The sequence below is a fragment of the Astatotilapia calliptera genome, chromosome 3 (assembly GCF_900246225.1).
Source record: "Astatotilapia calliptera chromosome 3, fAstCal1.2, whole genome shotgun sequence".
Classification (NCBI taxonomy): domain Eukaryota; kingdom Metazoa; phylum Chordata; class Actinopteri; order Cichliformes; family Cichlidae; genus Astatotilapia; species Astatotilapia calliptera.
Genome location: NC_039304.1, coordinates 11,914,939 through 11,931,392, shown reverse-complemented (window position 1 = coordinate 11,931,392; position 16,454 = coordinate 11,914,939). Strand labels below are relative to the sequence as shown.

Here is a 16,454-nt window from a genome sequence, read left to right as displayed (position 1 = left end):
CTGGAGATCCTGATTACATTATAGCAAGTCGCTGCTGAGTTTGTGGGGGTTGAGCTCGGGACAGCATATAAACATATCCACGCTGAGCGTAAGCACGGACATCAGCAGCTTCCACCAGGTTTCCAATCACTTTTTCTGTCCCTCAGCTTTACCGGGAAAATACAGTGTTTCTGCAGCGACTGCAGCTCAAACAATCCAAGCGAACGCTGAAACCAACCGGCCACAAATTACACATCTATAACCTATTTTGGCCTCCACAGATATACAGTGTACTTTTTACATGATTGCAGCACGATTTGCTAATGTCCTCCTGAATCATTCCTTAAACATTTCTGGATTGAGAAAACTCGATTCAGATTCAGACAAACACACAAACACAAATGTGCATACCGGGGTCTCCATTACGGCCTCTTCTTCCCCGCTTTCCCGGAGGTCCTGGAAAAAAAGAAGAAGAATGCGATTGTCATTTTGTTTGTGTAAGTTTCATATTCTACAAGTGTTCTCGCTCTCACTTTTGCACACCAGGGTGAGGAAAAACCTCCAATGTGAAAAGTTCACATTGGAAAACCAAACACGTTCCAGCCTCACTGCTTATTAAGCATTGAGGTTTTATGTATATGTAGACATAAGTCGAGGTGGAAGAAAGAACTCCAAGGTCTGCTTCATGCTGTCATTTTATTTCTTTCTCTCCTTTTAAAGGTTGTCTTTCAGCACGGATGCCCAGGTTTGAAATTTGTTTATCTTAACTAGCGCGTTTGTGTTTGCCATCTTCCTGTCAACACTATCATGCTGCTAAAGCTCAGCTGGAGGAGTAAAACAATTACACGCTTAGCCAGGTTTTACAAGTTGATGGCTTGACTAGATCGTACTGAATACAGGTGACGCTTCAAAAAAAAAGGAAGAAAAAGTGTAAATATCTCTAATTTCCTTTATAAAATGACTTTGAAGTAATAATGTTAGTCTGTTCATGAGACCAGCCGCTAAAACTAATTTTCTTGTTTCTGGCTTTTTGTTGTCATTTCCACAGTAAAATGCCAGAATTTTAACATTTTTAACATTAAAACATTAAGCAACCATGTTTATATAGCTTCTCACTTGCATTGCACAGCCGCCAGGATCGACAGTTTGATTATTTTCTATTAATTTACTAACCTTACCTAACTCAGGGCCACTGTAGTCTGTGCTGGTTCTGGACTAATGGTATGACAAATCTAAACTAAACTCATTTCTAGTGCCAGTTCGAATGACTTATTAACAGCCTGAGTTGCCTTCAAGGGGGAGGAACTGACGGTCACAGTACTTGCGTGACAGGGTCGGGAGAAGTGTGTTTGTATGCAGTGGTATTCTTTACGCTTGACTAGCAGCTGTGAACAAACACACTGGCTAGTGTGTCTCCTCAAAAACATCCAAATTCTGACTTAACAAACTGGGTGAACATCAGTCTCAGGCAGTGGAAAAAGTGCCATATCAGTGGCTACTCCTATAATAAAGGAGTGTTTTTATAAAGGCAGAACTTGAGAAACCTGACAGATATAGGATTTTTGAGACCGATATTGTTATCGATATTTAAAAATTCAATATTTTGATATATTAGCTGATATTTTTTTCCAGGCACAAGAAACATAGATAGACTTCATTAACACTTGTTCTGTGTAGTTATGTATTTCAAACATGGGTGTTGCCAACAGAGAAACTGCAACATGTCCACTGGTGGATATAATATGCAACGTCAACAGCCATAAATTGACTGAAGAACGTTATCAGCCATTATAAATGCAGATATTGCTATATCTGGCAGCACAACGGTGTGGTAATTAGCATTGTTGCTGCACAGCAAGAAGGTCCCGAGTTTTGATTTCACCCTTCTGTCTGGAGTTTGCATGTCCTCCCCGTGTTTGCGTGGAATCTCTCCGGCTCCCTCTCACAATCCAAAGACATGCAGTTAGTGGGATTAGGTTAATTGGTCATTCTAAATTGCCCATAAGTGTGAATGTGAGTTCAAATGGTTGTTTGTCTCTATGCGTTAGCCCTGTGGAAGACTGATGACCTGCCCTTGGTGTACCCCGCCTCTCACCCTATGGTAGCTGGGAAAGGCTCCAGCCCCCCGGTGACCCTGAAAAGGATAAGCGTAAGAGGATGGATGGATGACGCTATATCAGCCACACTATCTTGCCAATAAATTGATGAGTTCTTTTTTAATCCCTATTTAATCAAAGAAATGCATTGAGTCATCATGTTAGAGGTTCAAGATAATCACAGTCATGAAACAATTTCGGGTGACTCTGAACTCTCTCTAGGTAACACTGCAGTTATGCTGATGAGAGTTTCCCATGATGCACTGAGAGTTTCTTCTACATTCACCTCATCCTCACTCTCTATGTATTTATACACCGCTCTGCATTTAAATTTTAGTTATAATTGATCTTCTTCCCTGTCTTCCTCCCTTCACCCCCAATCAGATGGCTGCCACTCCCTAAACCTGGTTGTGCTGGAGGTTTCTTCCTGTTAAGAGAAGGTTTTTCCTTCCCACTGTCACCAAATGCTTGCTCATTTAGGTTTGTCTGATTGTTGGAATTCTCTATGTGTTATTGTAGGGTCTTTACGTTACAGTATAAAGCATCTTGAGGCAGTTTTTTTGTTGTTGATTTGGTGCTGTATATAAAACTGTACTGAATTGAGCAAAATAAATAGAATTGGTGAAAGTTTCTGAAGAGAGCGCACAGCACAGAATTAATTATTTGGGCATTAAAAGGTGCTCCAAGAAATGACTTTGATGCTAGGCTTTCATGTTCAGCTAAAGTATGCAAGTATGCAAAACAATCATACTAATTACGAATCTAAATTGCTGAAATTGACCTCCATACCCTGCGTGCAAACCAGATGCATGCCTGTAAGTATGGTGCAAAACAAAAATAAAAATCCTGTTTATGCTGTGTTTGGCTGATTTATGACATTCCAGATGTGTCATTAGGGTGCAAAACGCAGGATTATGTTGCACAACTCTTTGTATGATGCTAAGTGCTCAATTTGATACCACTGCTTGGCTCAGCCTCCACTTCCAACTTTGCTCCTTTTGAACCCTTTCCAGGATAATGTCAGCTGCTGCCAGTGAAGGGTCCAGGCAAAGTTTAAGGAATGAAACCACAGGTGGAGCCTGACTCTCACTTTACTGTGGTTCATATCAACCCTGGGTTCTCCATAGGTTTGTATTTTAAAAGAAACAGAAGGGGGTTTACTGTGTTTGGCAGTCACTTCATTATTGCTCACTTTGAAATGACACATGACACCTCAGAGAGGAATATTCTGTACGACAAGATGACATCCTTCTGATTTCAGTAGGATATTTTTGACAACCTTTAAGAAAATACTGCCTTCGTGGGAGTGTGTGGTCCAGACGAAATACTCTACACGATTTTTAGATATCATCATGATTCCTAATATTCATCACAATATTTTTTATTCAGATTATAGGCTGTAAGGAGATATCGCCATAGAATCCAGACTATACACTGAAAAACTTGGTGAAGAGTGCTCTAAGCCAACAACAATATTTCAGTTTATGAAACATTAATGAAAGGATAACTTAACAATGTCTATAACGGCCAGTCCAAACACGTTTTCAGATGTATTCAAGTTTCCTTAAGACAAAAAAAAGTGACCAGAACCTCTTTAAAAAAGTGAAATCAACAGCTGGATTCTAGGGCGAGGGGAGACATTCGGCTGCCTGTTAAGGCAAAACATCACTCTTGCTCAAAAACATTGTTTTGGCCCGCTGTTTTCTCACAGTATCCCGTGTACAGCGGTTTCGGAAAAAAATGCGGCCGGGAATGTCATGACGTGGGTCACTAACTACGAACAATCTGTTGAAACCTTTACAGCAGATTTTAAAAATGAAAGTGAAATAAATCAGAGTGAATTTAATGTTCGTAGTAAATGTTTGGCCAGGCGAAGATTTTGGTCAGACGTAACAAAAATGGGCCCTGTGGTGTTGAATATTGTGTTTTTACATTGTGTTATTTGGTGGCTTTTATATTTGAGAAAGGAAGCAGCAGAGAGCCACATCACAATGTACAACCAGGGATTACGGTTTGGCTTGTTTTTTTACTAGGCTACACTGATGGTAATGTCAGTCCGTTTGTTTTCAGTGACTACTGTAGATATACTCACATTTATCCTAATGGTTGCGGTGATCCCTTCACATCTTTATATAATGAATTACAAGCTTATTTTATTCAGCTGACCATAAATTTACCAAATACGTCCAAAGAGGGCTGAAAAACTAAGCTAAAGCTAGAGTGCCAAAAAGTGCACTACATTAAATAGCTTTGTCTTGATATCCCTGTTTGTGTGATGTACCATTACACTTTATGGATGCACCTTACTCATGTCTCAATCACACTAGAGTATAAACAGCATGGCATTTGCCTTTTGACTAGGAAAACTGTGATTTCCCAGTGTCTGCTGGGAAGTAGTTAAGGTCGTTACGGACCAACCAGATGTTGTCTGTGCAGGGCCCTCAACCTCCGGACAGCCACTTTGATCACAAGGTGATTGTACATATCAGCTGGTAGGAGGTAACCAAACAACGATGGGCTGACTCGGGCTGACTGCAATCACTCTCAGACAGATAATAACTGACAATAATCGCAGAATAATTTCTAAACACGGGCAGACTGCCACCAAGTAGCAGTCAGTTAGATTTATGCATATGTAAGACAGATTTTTAATAGATGACAATAGATTTGCAACTATCCCAGTTAATCCACATGTTATAACAAACAGATTATGTTTAATTTCCAATTACTGATCCGATTACTCTGCATTGATCCCATTCAAATGCAGAATGATAGCTGACAGACATAACATCTTATTGCTGTTTTTTACCATTAACACACAAACAGCAACTGACTGTGAGTATTAGCACTAACCACAGCATGCACTAATCAAGATGGCTGCAAAAGCACTGTTAGAATAAAACATTAAATATCAATCGCCACCATTCAAAGGAAATCTGGTCAAAGAGAATCTCAGTTTTGTTACCTTAACTGCAAATATCTCTCAAAGCTATGTCTGAAAAACACAATTTATTGAATGGTTTTTGATACATAAAATCCAATTAAACAATGAGCTATATTGACCCAAATCCTTATCCAGCAAACCTCTGATATGAGGTAAAAACACACTCACACAGGCCAAGCGGTGTGACCTGGCCAGTCAACGAAAGAAATGTCCCTAATTAGTGCTAGCGACTTTTCTTTCTTTAGCTTGTGGTGATAACATCATGTGGACTGTGATCAATGGTTACATGTTCTTGTTAGGCTAGTAGAGTAGTTTATCGAAAATATCATTCACTAACCTGCGACAACAGACAATTCAACTATTTACACTACTGCTAAACCAAAAATCTAAATATTCATATAAAATCTGCTTTTGCATCTTAATCTAGAAGTTTTTTAATTTCAGTTAACATAAAAAAACTTTAAAAAATTAACAGTTTTGGTCTTGAGCCTTGTTTTTGTGCATATGCGATATAATCAAACATACTGTGAAAAGTAACTTTGTTCACTAAAATTGTCAAATTGTCATTTGTAGACAGTGCCAGTCAAAGCAGAAACACTGCTTTAACACGGTAATCACTTCTCTACAGCAGCGACGGCATTGTATTGACTAAACTGATGGATATAAACTGACTTGATTGGTACCATGTTAGCTGTGAGAGCAGCATGAAACCATCAGCACAACAATTTTCTGCTTTCTTACAACGCAGTGTGGGATTTTTACACCCCGCAGAGTGTTATTGGTCCAAAATATTGACACTATTAGTCATTCGAAAGTTATTTGGAAAAAAAAAAAAAAAAGTAATTGGCAGCATTGTGAAACATGCTGTTTTAAGCCATGGCTATATTGTTTTTGAATAATTCTGCTCATGCCATTCATTACAACCTTATTTCAAAGCTATGCATTGTTTGACATAATAAATTTCTTGTTTATACTTCATGGAATTGAAACATAATTGCTTTTTAGCACTGCCCACCATCCATAAAATACAGATTGGTCCGGCACAGCTAACAGCACAGAGAATCCGTTTCTCCTTTCTCTCCAAATCAATCAGTTTTAAGTAAACCAGGCCCCGGCCGGACTCATTTACAATACCAGCATTGTTACTGAGCTTGATATACATAATCAAACCATTCAAAGCTTCCCTCTCAAAGTAATAAAGCTATCCCTGAGAATAAAAGTCAAAATTATGCCAGAAATAGCAAACAGGGTACCAGCTTCAACCTCCAAAGTAAATCAAGTTTGACGAGAATTGGCTTTAGATTTCACAGTAAGCCTAGTTGCACCATGCCTGGGTACAGTGAACAAATTGAGATGTTTTCTGAAACTGCAGGCCGAAATCATACACAGTTTATAATGCCCCTTGTTAAAATGTCATCACGAGTGAAGCTTAAAACTTTTGATCTTCAACACGGTCTGTGTCACTTGCTGTGGTCTCTTTAATTGCAAATAAAGAGGAAAGCAAAATGTACTTCTGAGTGTTCATTCAAATGCATCAAAGGTTTCTGTTAAAGATAGAAAAAGCCTAAAATCGCCCGTTTTGAAAGACTCGTTTGTTAATACCACAAGCAAGATCTCCTTCTTGAACTGAACCTACAGTGCAAAAATCTGAAAGCATAATTGGTATATAAGTATATAAGTATAAGTATATAAGGACAAATGTGTATAAGGAGTTTGTACAATTCTAATAGGCTTTAAACTCAATATTTGGTATGACCACTTTTATTTTTCGAAAAAGCCTGAAATCTAGCACGCAAACTTTTCTCTCAGTCTTCAAGAAAAGTTCTTCGGGTTTCGTGAAAGATATTAAAAGTCCTTTTAATTTTAAAAATCTCCTTTTAATGTTCGCTGCCTTTTTTCCATTCCCTGTTAACACAGTCCCACACTGCTTCAATAATGTTGATGTCTGGGCTCTGGGGAGGCCAATCTAAGACTGATAATTTTCCACAGTGTGCTTTTCTATCCAGGTATACTTTCTCTGCACACTTTCCAGATGGTACTACATCATGGATCAAAATCTACCTACATACTGGTCTATCAAACTCTAATTTATCTTGACATTTTTGGTATTTTTCATAGACTCATCTAAAGAAATGGGAACAAGTCATGTGCTTTTGTGACAGGTTGCCACAAAAGCATACAGTTTAAAATTAATTCTTTGCTAAGTTGTCTGTTATGTGTTGACACGAGACTGGTTCTTCCACTGAGTTAGGTGCCTTTTATGCTTAAAATGTTCAAAGGTCAGTGTTAACTGGCTTAACAAATGAAAAACATTGCTCTGAAAATGGTCAGGTACAAGCACTCCAATGAAAATTAATTCAAAGAAATATCCAAAGAAAGGCTGTGAAAGACCTTCAGAACTGTTTCTCAAAACCACTTTAAAAATGACAAGAGAGTCAGTAAAATATAAAGAACTGAGGGGTGGCTCAATACTTTGCACAGTAATGAAGCCATTTGTCCATGACTCATTCTAAGACTACTTATAAATTTAAATTTTAACCAGCCAAATCTTTGGATACCAAACGCACGGCATACTGACCTTGCTGTTTATTCATAATAATGTCCACACAATGTCCAATATAAATGTCATATTAGTTCAGTGCTTCTAACTACTTCAGATGGGAATGATTCAGAAACTGACGTGAACAAAATTTGTGGGATTTGGTTCAGTTATGTTAAGTGACACTGGCTTTGCCATGACTGTCAGGTCCCATCGTGACTAAAGTTGCGCCTGCTTCATTGTTGAGTCGATAAACACTACAATATCACAGTGTGGCCCAAACTAGCCTCAGACCTTGGCTCTCAAAGCTGAATTGAAATGTTCGGAATATTTCTAATAAAAAAACACAACTGTTATGATCAATGTCTAAAGCATTCCAAGGATTTAGGAGGATTTGGTCAAAACAGACTTTAATATAGTCCATTTAATACCACAACATGGATGGATGAGTTTATTAAACCTGGCAACTCCTGGGTATCCAGGTCAGAGGAACTAAAGCTGCACAAAAGCTGGCTTTCTACTGTACAATCATCTGTTACTTTACAAGTACATTTTTGTGGAAACGTCTGGCAAAGACGAAGACATTCTTCATCCAAGATCCTCATTACTCGGCATGACAATGAATAAATCAATACGTGAAATGCTAATTCGTGGAACAATGTGTCCACTGTCCAAGGGAGAAAAAAATGGAAATTTAAGCACGATTTTACAATCATCCTTGTCCATGAATGTCACTGCTCTCTTCATCTGTGTATTGTTGTCAGAAATGGGAATTGCAAAATCTAAAAGCAAAGACAGAGACGCAGAAGACTGCTCCTCACAAAAACCTCAAGTCAGCGGATTTACTGAGCTAAAAAAGAAAAAAGAATAATAATAAAGTGCTCAGTGTCAAACCTGACAGACACATGTGAGGATCACGTCGAAATTTCTAATAATCTGGATCTTCCATATTGCGCCACGTTGAGCAAATTCAATCCAGCTTGCTGAACTACTGCACTGACCCCTGAAGTCTTTGAGGTTACGCAGATGCAGTCCAACGTTAAAGTGCATCTGTGCTCCCCTCACACAAACACCTGATTCTGAAGAGTCAACGGAGTGGTACAAAAAGATAGATGAAGATCTGGATTGTCTCTCCATCAGTTTTACACCCCTCTTGGGAACATCACTCACGGGTATTGTTGAGTGAAATAGGAAAGTCCTCTCAAACTTGAGATCGGCTAAGTTGGCCCCAGAAGGAAGTCCTTGGACTCTCATTGACCCTACCTACCTTTACGAACCCCATCACCTCCCCAACATCGTTCAGTTTAAGAGAGATAAGTAAGTCAAACAAACAGCTTCTTCTCAAAGAGAAGGTCGTTAGGCACTAAAAGGCTCCAAAACCCAAAATGACCATATTACACTCTAAACATTAGCAGCAGCATGTCAGGTGGACTCCCTCGTTATCATGTCTAATGGCTTACTCAAAGAACAGAAAAGTTGCATGGATTATACCAACTGTACCAATGGTTGGATGTGCGTACTCTGACGTACAGCTTGCAGTTCACATTCACATAGCAAGCTTCACTTGTGTCACTAGAAGTTCAAGTCCTGGAAATGAGAGGCAAGGGTCCAAATTCCTGCTATCTGATACAAAGAACAGACTACAGCATGGTCAGCGTGTATAGTTACGTCTTTTCAAAGAGCAACCCTATTATCAGCCATGTTTAATGGTAGCGGTTCTTTAACTGCCTTCAAACTGTTGGGGTTATTTTTCTTGCGAGCCAAAAATAAGCGGCGGACTGTAACACGTGTAGGTAAAAGGAAAAAAAAGGTTTGTTAACTTGTTTAGAGAGTGCAAAGCTACTAACCCTAAACCCCAACTACTTCTTCTTCTTTATATTTTTTTTCCTTTTAACAGCTTCTTGAAGGTTTTTGGCAACTTCATATAAACAGCAAACTCTGCAAAAGAATTTGGGGGCCTATTTTAATTTTCCCCAGACCCGCATTTAAATCCCAGCCCGACCTAGAAAAACAGTGTTTGAAAGGATATTTCACATTATTCTCTGATTCTGTGGCATATATCTTCATTATCGTTATTTCCAACTGAATAAATATGATGATTATAGTCATTTCCTAAATACTTATTTTCAATTATATTTAATTCGTTGCCCCAAAAAGAGAGGCACATTGTGTCTGATTTTTACATTTACTTACTGTCCTCTCTTTGTCCAGTCATTTTGTCACCGCAGAAAATCTTCTCCAGTGAGCACTGTATTTATTTATCCAGTCCATTGCAATGCTACAGGGCATTTCCTGTATCTATTTCAGTGCCAATCAAAAGCCATTACACAGACATCTTTGTATTGTCTCTGTAACAAATTTATTGTTAGATGCAGATACATTTGTTTACAGAGTGCTACTCAAGACAGTAAAGCTACAGTAAAGCAAAACATCTCACTGATTACAGCCTAAATGTAATCTAATGAACAGTCATGAGAAGTAATGAACAGCGTCGCCCGCCTCATAAACTCTAATGAAACTCAGTTCTGTCATTATTAATTACAAGACGCCATGAAAAACATGTTGTGTTGTTATTACGTTAAAGTTCAAACTAATTCACAGCACCAACAGCCCACTGGTTAATGTCAGAAAGTCCCAAGATATCACCACGAAGCAATTGGAAACTAATTACACGAACCAGGATTCATTACAACGCAGAAAGCAGATCCTGATTTTTTTATTTTTTATTTTAATGAGGCATGTTTTCTGGGAGCATCCCTGCACACCCTCAGCAGTGGTCAGGGTATGTTGTTATCAGCTTGAAATGAATTCGTTTCTCCATCCGTCCCTGATGAATAAGGCAATTTTGTGCCTGTGTATGTGAATGTGGTGTGTGTACGTTGGCTGGGTTCTGCGCTGCGTTTGTCCAGATGCCAGTTATCAGTTCATTAAACCAATCAATCCATTAGGATGTGAGGAACTGTCTATCGCTGCAGGCTCCATTAACGCTGCGTCAAGCAGACTGAGACCGGTATTAAAAATGCATCTTCCTCTCCTTCTGCCACACTAAAAAAAACCGAAAACAGTCTCCAAGTGAAACTTTTTTTTTCTTTTTTACAGCACACTGCCAGTTAGCACAGTCCTGCAGTCGTCTTTCAAAGGTAACCTCATAATAAAGACGTACACTCACTCAGACACGTTTAACGCCCAGCTCCGTGGACTGAAAATCATTACAGAACCGAACAAGAGCTTTGTCACAGAAGACACATGACGTGACTATGACTATGGTTGGCAAGCGTGCGTGGATCATCCACGTTTTCGCTTCGGTTCAGTGTCAAGGCTTGAACGCTCCTGAAGAGGAAGTAAGGCCTTTGAGAGAGAGCCTTTTCATCACCTTCAGAGATCAATGTGTTTTCCTCTGGCAGCAGGCTCAGTGCTGGGATACTTGAGACCCACCCCGTTAGCTGCACACTGCAATTATCCTCCCCACAGAACTGACTGCGGTCGTGATGGAAGCAGAACACACTCCCTGATGAGGGGAGGTCAGTAATAAGCCAATCGATCGGCCAAGTCGCGCCGCTTTAATGCAAGGAGTTAAACTGGCACAGTCGGCCTTCCTGACGACTCTATCAGGAACCTTCACTGTATCCCGAGGACATTCCTGGAAACATGTGCTTGCATTCAAGGGAGTGTTACTTATGGGTAACATCATGACTGTTAGCTATACCGTTTCATCTTGTGAAAATGAAAAATAAAAACGCCAGGATGAGCCCAGCTTGGCTTGGCAACGGTGAAGTGTAATCCACAGTGGAAATGAATGGTTTCTTTTTAGTGTTAACCAAGTCATATCTTGGCATGTCCTCCCCCCCAGATTGCACGGGGGCTTCCAATCTACCAGATAAATAAAACCTAATCTAATTGTCATGATAAAATCGCCGTCTAGGGCCAACTGTCTAGTCAACTTTCACTGAACTGCAGCTTCATCCACCTGTGCCTTCATTTCAACACTGGTCTGTTCAAATAACAGCGTTAAGGAGGGACAAAGAGTGACCGAGAGTTAATTATTTGACTCGGCATATACCACTGTTTCCCGACCACTGTGCCATGGCACATAGGTGTGCCGTAGAAGGTTATCTGGTTCCACCTGATTAGTCCTCTAAGCCAGCGGTCCCCAACCCCCGGGCCACAGACCGGTACCGGTCAGTGAGTCGTTTGGTACCGGGCCGCGAGAGTTGAGGCTCGGGTGTGAAATTTATGGTTTTCAGGGTTTTTATCGTTAACTCAGTTTCCCTTGGTCTTTTCCTGTGTGTTATGAATAATTCTTCTTTTTTTTTGGTACCGGTACTGGTTTTATTTTGTTGTACTTATCCGCGACACCTTAAAGGCCGGTCGGTATAAGTATTGTCGGACATAAACCGGTCCGTGGAACAAAAAAGGTTGGGGACCGCTGCCCTAAGCGACCGGCGTGAGTAATGGGCAGAACAGTTACATTCTCTTCCACTAAAGGACAGTACAACTACCTGCCCCAATTAAATGGGTTGCCAACTGCCATCTGCCAGTAAAACTGAAGAAGACGAAGAACAAATGACATAATGGTCATACTGTGAGATGACGCAGCACCTACTGCCAATAGATAAATATTTGAAAAGAATCTGACCTGGGTCCCGGAGAAAATTCGGACCCAAACGAAGGCCCTAGCATGAGTAGTGGTCATAAGAAAGCAAAAAAATATACTGGGGACAAACCGAACCAATTCCGCTGTGCCTGGTGCGCGGAGAAAAATTATCAATATGCATTTTGTGACATTTTTGTTGTGCTGTGTGATTTTTCGAATGTGAAATATTGGATTCTAGTGAAAATCTATTTCAGCATAATCTGACCTCTAAACTGATTTGACCATTCAGGTTGGAAGAGTCTAAATTTACCCTTCTAAAGTGCAGCTCTGAGGCATCCTGTTGAACACCAAGGAAACTGAGGACACACTGAGACGTGGCCAAATGGCTCTTCAGGGGATCAGCCAGAAGATACGTTGAAAGCTTATGAAGGGCGTGTTTGGCGACCATTGCACCGAGCATAGTGATGGCGACATGCATAGTAATACATACTACACCTTCTTCTGTGTGTGTGCTTGAGCTGCTAAAATCGTCACAAGAGGATTTCTGTAACTGGGACATAACGTGCATGATTAGCTTCAAATGATCCTTCTCTTGTTCAAGTTCAAATGAAATACTTTATCTGTGTTTAAGGCTTTTGTGGGTATTAAATGTCACGTTGGAATCGCGTGTAACCCTATACCTGCTGCTAACGGACGCTATGACTGCTGGCTGACCTTATCAACACCAGAGTTTTGAGAGCCAATGGTGTGTGGTGTGTGAGTGCGTATATGTGTGTGTAGCTGGATTTAAAAGACATTGGGCTATACAATATGGACCACAGGGCCCCAAACTGCTCAAGGACAGTTCTTCAAACCAATGAAGTCACCGGAGAAAAGCCAGCAGCGCTCAAGTCCAAAATGCTATTACAATACTCAGCTATTTCAATAAACTAGAATACAGTTCGTTATCCTCATTACATTAGTGTCATGTTTGGTTGGATACTGTAGGATAGCCAACAACTAGCATGGTTTGCGATCCTATTTTTTAACTGCTTGTGGTTGTTCTTGTTTTTTTAACTGTACAGAGGCTACCACAGCAAATAGCTTTCAGTTCAGATGGAGTCAGTGTGTCAATAAAAGCCATAACCACCGTTGGTCTTTACTCTCTAAGATTTGATTGATCAATATTGATACTTCCGATAAAATGAAACCAGTTCCATGAAGTTCTGCTCTGTACAAATCGTATTACTTTCTGTTCAATGACCCTTTCCCTTTCTGACAATCCCTAATATTATTTCTACTGAAAAAAATATTACATGGTTAGAGGGTTCAACTAAATTACAAAATAATTTAGCAGTCACAATAAGCAGCTTTGCAGCAATTTTATTCTTTAATGACCCAGTTCAATCTAGTTGGTTATCTTCAGGGGAAAATAAAAATTCAGATTTTGCTGGTTCAAGTTTATAAAATATGAGGATTCCTAGAACTTGACTGAGTTTCTTTTTCTTTTTTTTAATCACTGTGAATCTATTAGCTTTGGATTTGGAATTTAGTTTTGGTCTGGCACAAGAAAGTGTTTATATATTTTCTTCTTCTTTTTCTTCCTTTTAAATTTAGGCAAACTTATCCTCAAATCTAAGCGAACACAATCCCACTGTCTGGTCAGTAAAGCTGCAGTTTCACTTATGTGCGGGACGTTTCCATTCCCTTTGATCTGATTTGGTTGGGACTCCGGTATTGTTTTTTTTCCCTTCACTCTTTAATGTATTCTATCTCCCAAGGGACTTTCACTATGCTTCAACTTATCGGCCAACCTCGGTGGTCTGAAGCTGGTGCTTACGTGAGGGTTCAGGCTTGGTGGATTATCCTGCAACAGTTTGAGCATGCAAGCATGACGGGTACAGGCTCTTATGTCACAGATACCCTATCTTGTCAGCAGCAAAGGAAAATATAAGATAGACAGGCTGTGAGTGTGGTGGGCTACAAAGGCGATCGCTTAAGTAGAATAGAGGGATGAAAGATTTAAGGGGAAAATGGAAAGTCTACAGTCTAGAGCAACATGCTTTTGACCCTGTTGCGTGGAGTTGTTGAATTCACTGCCCTTATAAAACTCCTCAGTCAGAGCAGATATTACGGTTGTTACATTTCAGCTATGTAGACTTGACATTAAATCTTTTTATCGTTTAAGATTAAAGAATGAGCGCGACTCGTATAATCAAGGCTTGAAACTAGAAATGTATCGAAATGAAAATGCTCCACTGAACTCTCAAAACTGGCCTCACTAAAGATGAGTGCCAATTTAGCCCTCTGCTGGGCACGAGCTGCAAAAAATACAATCCAATTTTTCCATTCAGCACTCCAGTGAATCATAAAATAATGGCACAGTATGTCAAATCGGCTCCAGATATATAAAGTGCAATTTGAAGAGAAGCCTCCTCTCACCAGACCTGCAGGTGTTGACAGACTGAGATGCGAGGTTGATATTCGAGTGGGAACAGGTAGGGAACAGGTAGGTGGGAACAGGTAGGTGAAGTTAGTGGAAGCGGCATTAAAAAAAAAACAAAGGAAAATCAAACAAATAACTTGAGATGATTAAAAACGACGGTGATAAGAGGCTACTTCTGTGCATATCTGCAACACATCCGATATTATGTGGACTGTCGTATCACAAATCCCTTAAGAAGACTGATGAAAACAACCTGACAACAGAATTTCAAGGCTTTCCTAACCGACCAAAATAAACACAGGGTAGCTCAGACGAGCTCTGGGAGAATGCTGAAAGCTGTAAGTGTCTCACAGCCGTGAATGAGTCCTGAGTGGAAACAAAAATAAAGTGTCATCTTCAGGCTGTCAGTCTTAAACTCACTGAAAGTCAGCCAGTAGGGAGTTTATTTTCCCAAACCCAGGAAACCCCTCTGGATGCTCAGGGATATACAACATTCCTCTAAAAAGACATGACCAAAACAACTAAATTTAAATGAAACACTCTTATTAGGGATTATTTCAAGCCACAAATCATGGTGATCTTTCCACTACGGTCTTCAAATGATGGGCTGTGAGCAAAAGTAGATGCATCATAGCGCAAAACATTCAGCTGGAAGGGAAATGAATTGGTACGAAAGCCAAAGCAGCCTGCACACGAACAAAGCTCACATTTTTCTAACCTCAGCAAATCTTTCCTTTTAAAAAACACACACAAACCACTGCACCTTTAGTTGCTTTTGTAAGCCATTAATTCCCCTTAATGAGGGCAATTTTTTCACAAAGCACTCACAGTTCCTAAGGATCTTCCTCCGGAGCTGAGTCATAGCCGGCAACTACAAGCTTTATACATACCTCGCTCATTTTTACTGCAGTAATTGGTGTAAAAACAATGTTGCTGCATTGAGTCAGGGGACTCTTTATAAGAGTTAATTCCTTCTTCTTACCTTATTTCCAATCAAAATAAATTGGATAAAACCTACTCGCATTACTGCTTAAGCTACAAGAAGGATTTCTAATGAAAATTATTTCCGTATTAGAACACCAGTTGTTAGGTCAAGCTTCCATCTTGGGGAAAAATCCTTGCTATTAAAGAAACTTGACAACTGTGGTGGAAAATCTGTTTTCATTTTCCTGCAGAAACCTTCCAGGTGCACAGAGTGTAGGCCTCTGGGATGAAGTACAACAGTAAGACCCAAATACATAATAGATGTAAAACTGATTAATACAGGCAATATGAAAAGGAAGAGCTGGAGCTGAGTTGGGTTGCAAAGTGGCATGCAGATGAGCAATAATTGCAGAGAGGCTGTAGGTGAGGTTAGCAGTGCACTGCTGTATTCTCTACACTAAGCCTACCTTTCATAGTTCCTAGCTTACTTATGTAGCTTCCTGATGTAAAGGTCAGTTGGCTTCTCCCATCTGCATGTCAAAAATATCTATGGCAAGTACTGAACCCAAGGTTGCCGTCCAGCGCATCAGTACAGTGTGAGTGTGTGCATGCAAAAGCTCAAAAGTGCAAAATAAAAAAAAAGGTATGCAAATGAGTGTACAAGGCAAAAAGGATGTGCTAGAGTAGAAAACCACCAGTAAACGCTGCCTGCCTGCTTGTCTGGTTTACGTCTATCCATATCACAGTAAAGGTTGTCTCACTATGAATTCAACAGGCATTCAAACTGTGTCAATATTCCGATCAGTGTTTCTAATTAAATGTACACATTAAACCTAAAAGTAATAAAAAAGAGATTACTGAGCAAGACCAGCAAGATGAAATCGAATCCGGTATTTTTGCCTTCAGACAACACGCCATAAAACTCATATTCATGAGCCGTGATATTAATATCA

At 39.9% G+C, this 16,454-nt stretch overlaps 1 protein-coding gene across 12 annotated transcripts in view; it reads right to left on the bottom strand.

Moving 5' to 3' along the window:
- The window catches only part of col25a1 (collagen type XXV alpha 1 chain), a 151,830-nt gene that overhangs the window by 67,545 nt on the left and 67,831 nt on the right, over positions 1–16,454 (bottom strand). For all 12 annotated transcript variants that reach the window (XM_026161762.1, XM_026161761.1, XM_026161767.1 and 9 more), the window contains exon 3: positions 391–435. In XM_026161762.1, the coding sequence (XP_026017547.1) occupies positions 391–435 (45 nt within the window). The remainder of the gene's footprint in view (positions 1–390; positions 436–16,454) is intronic.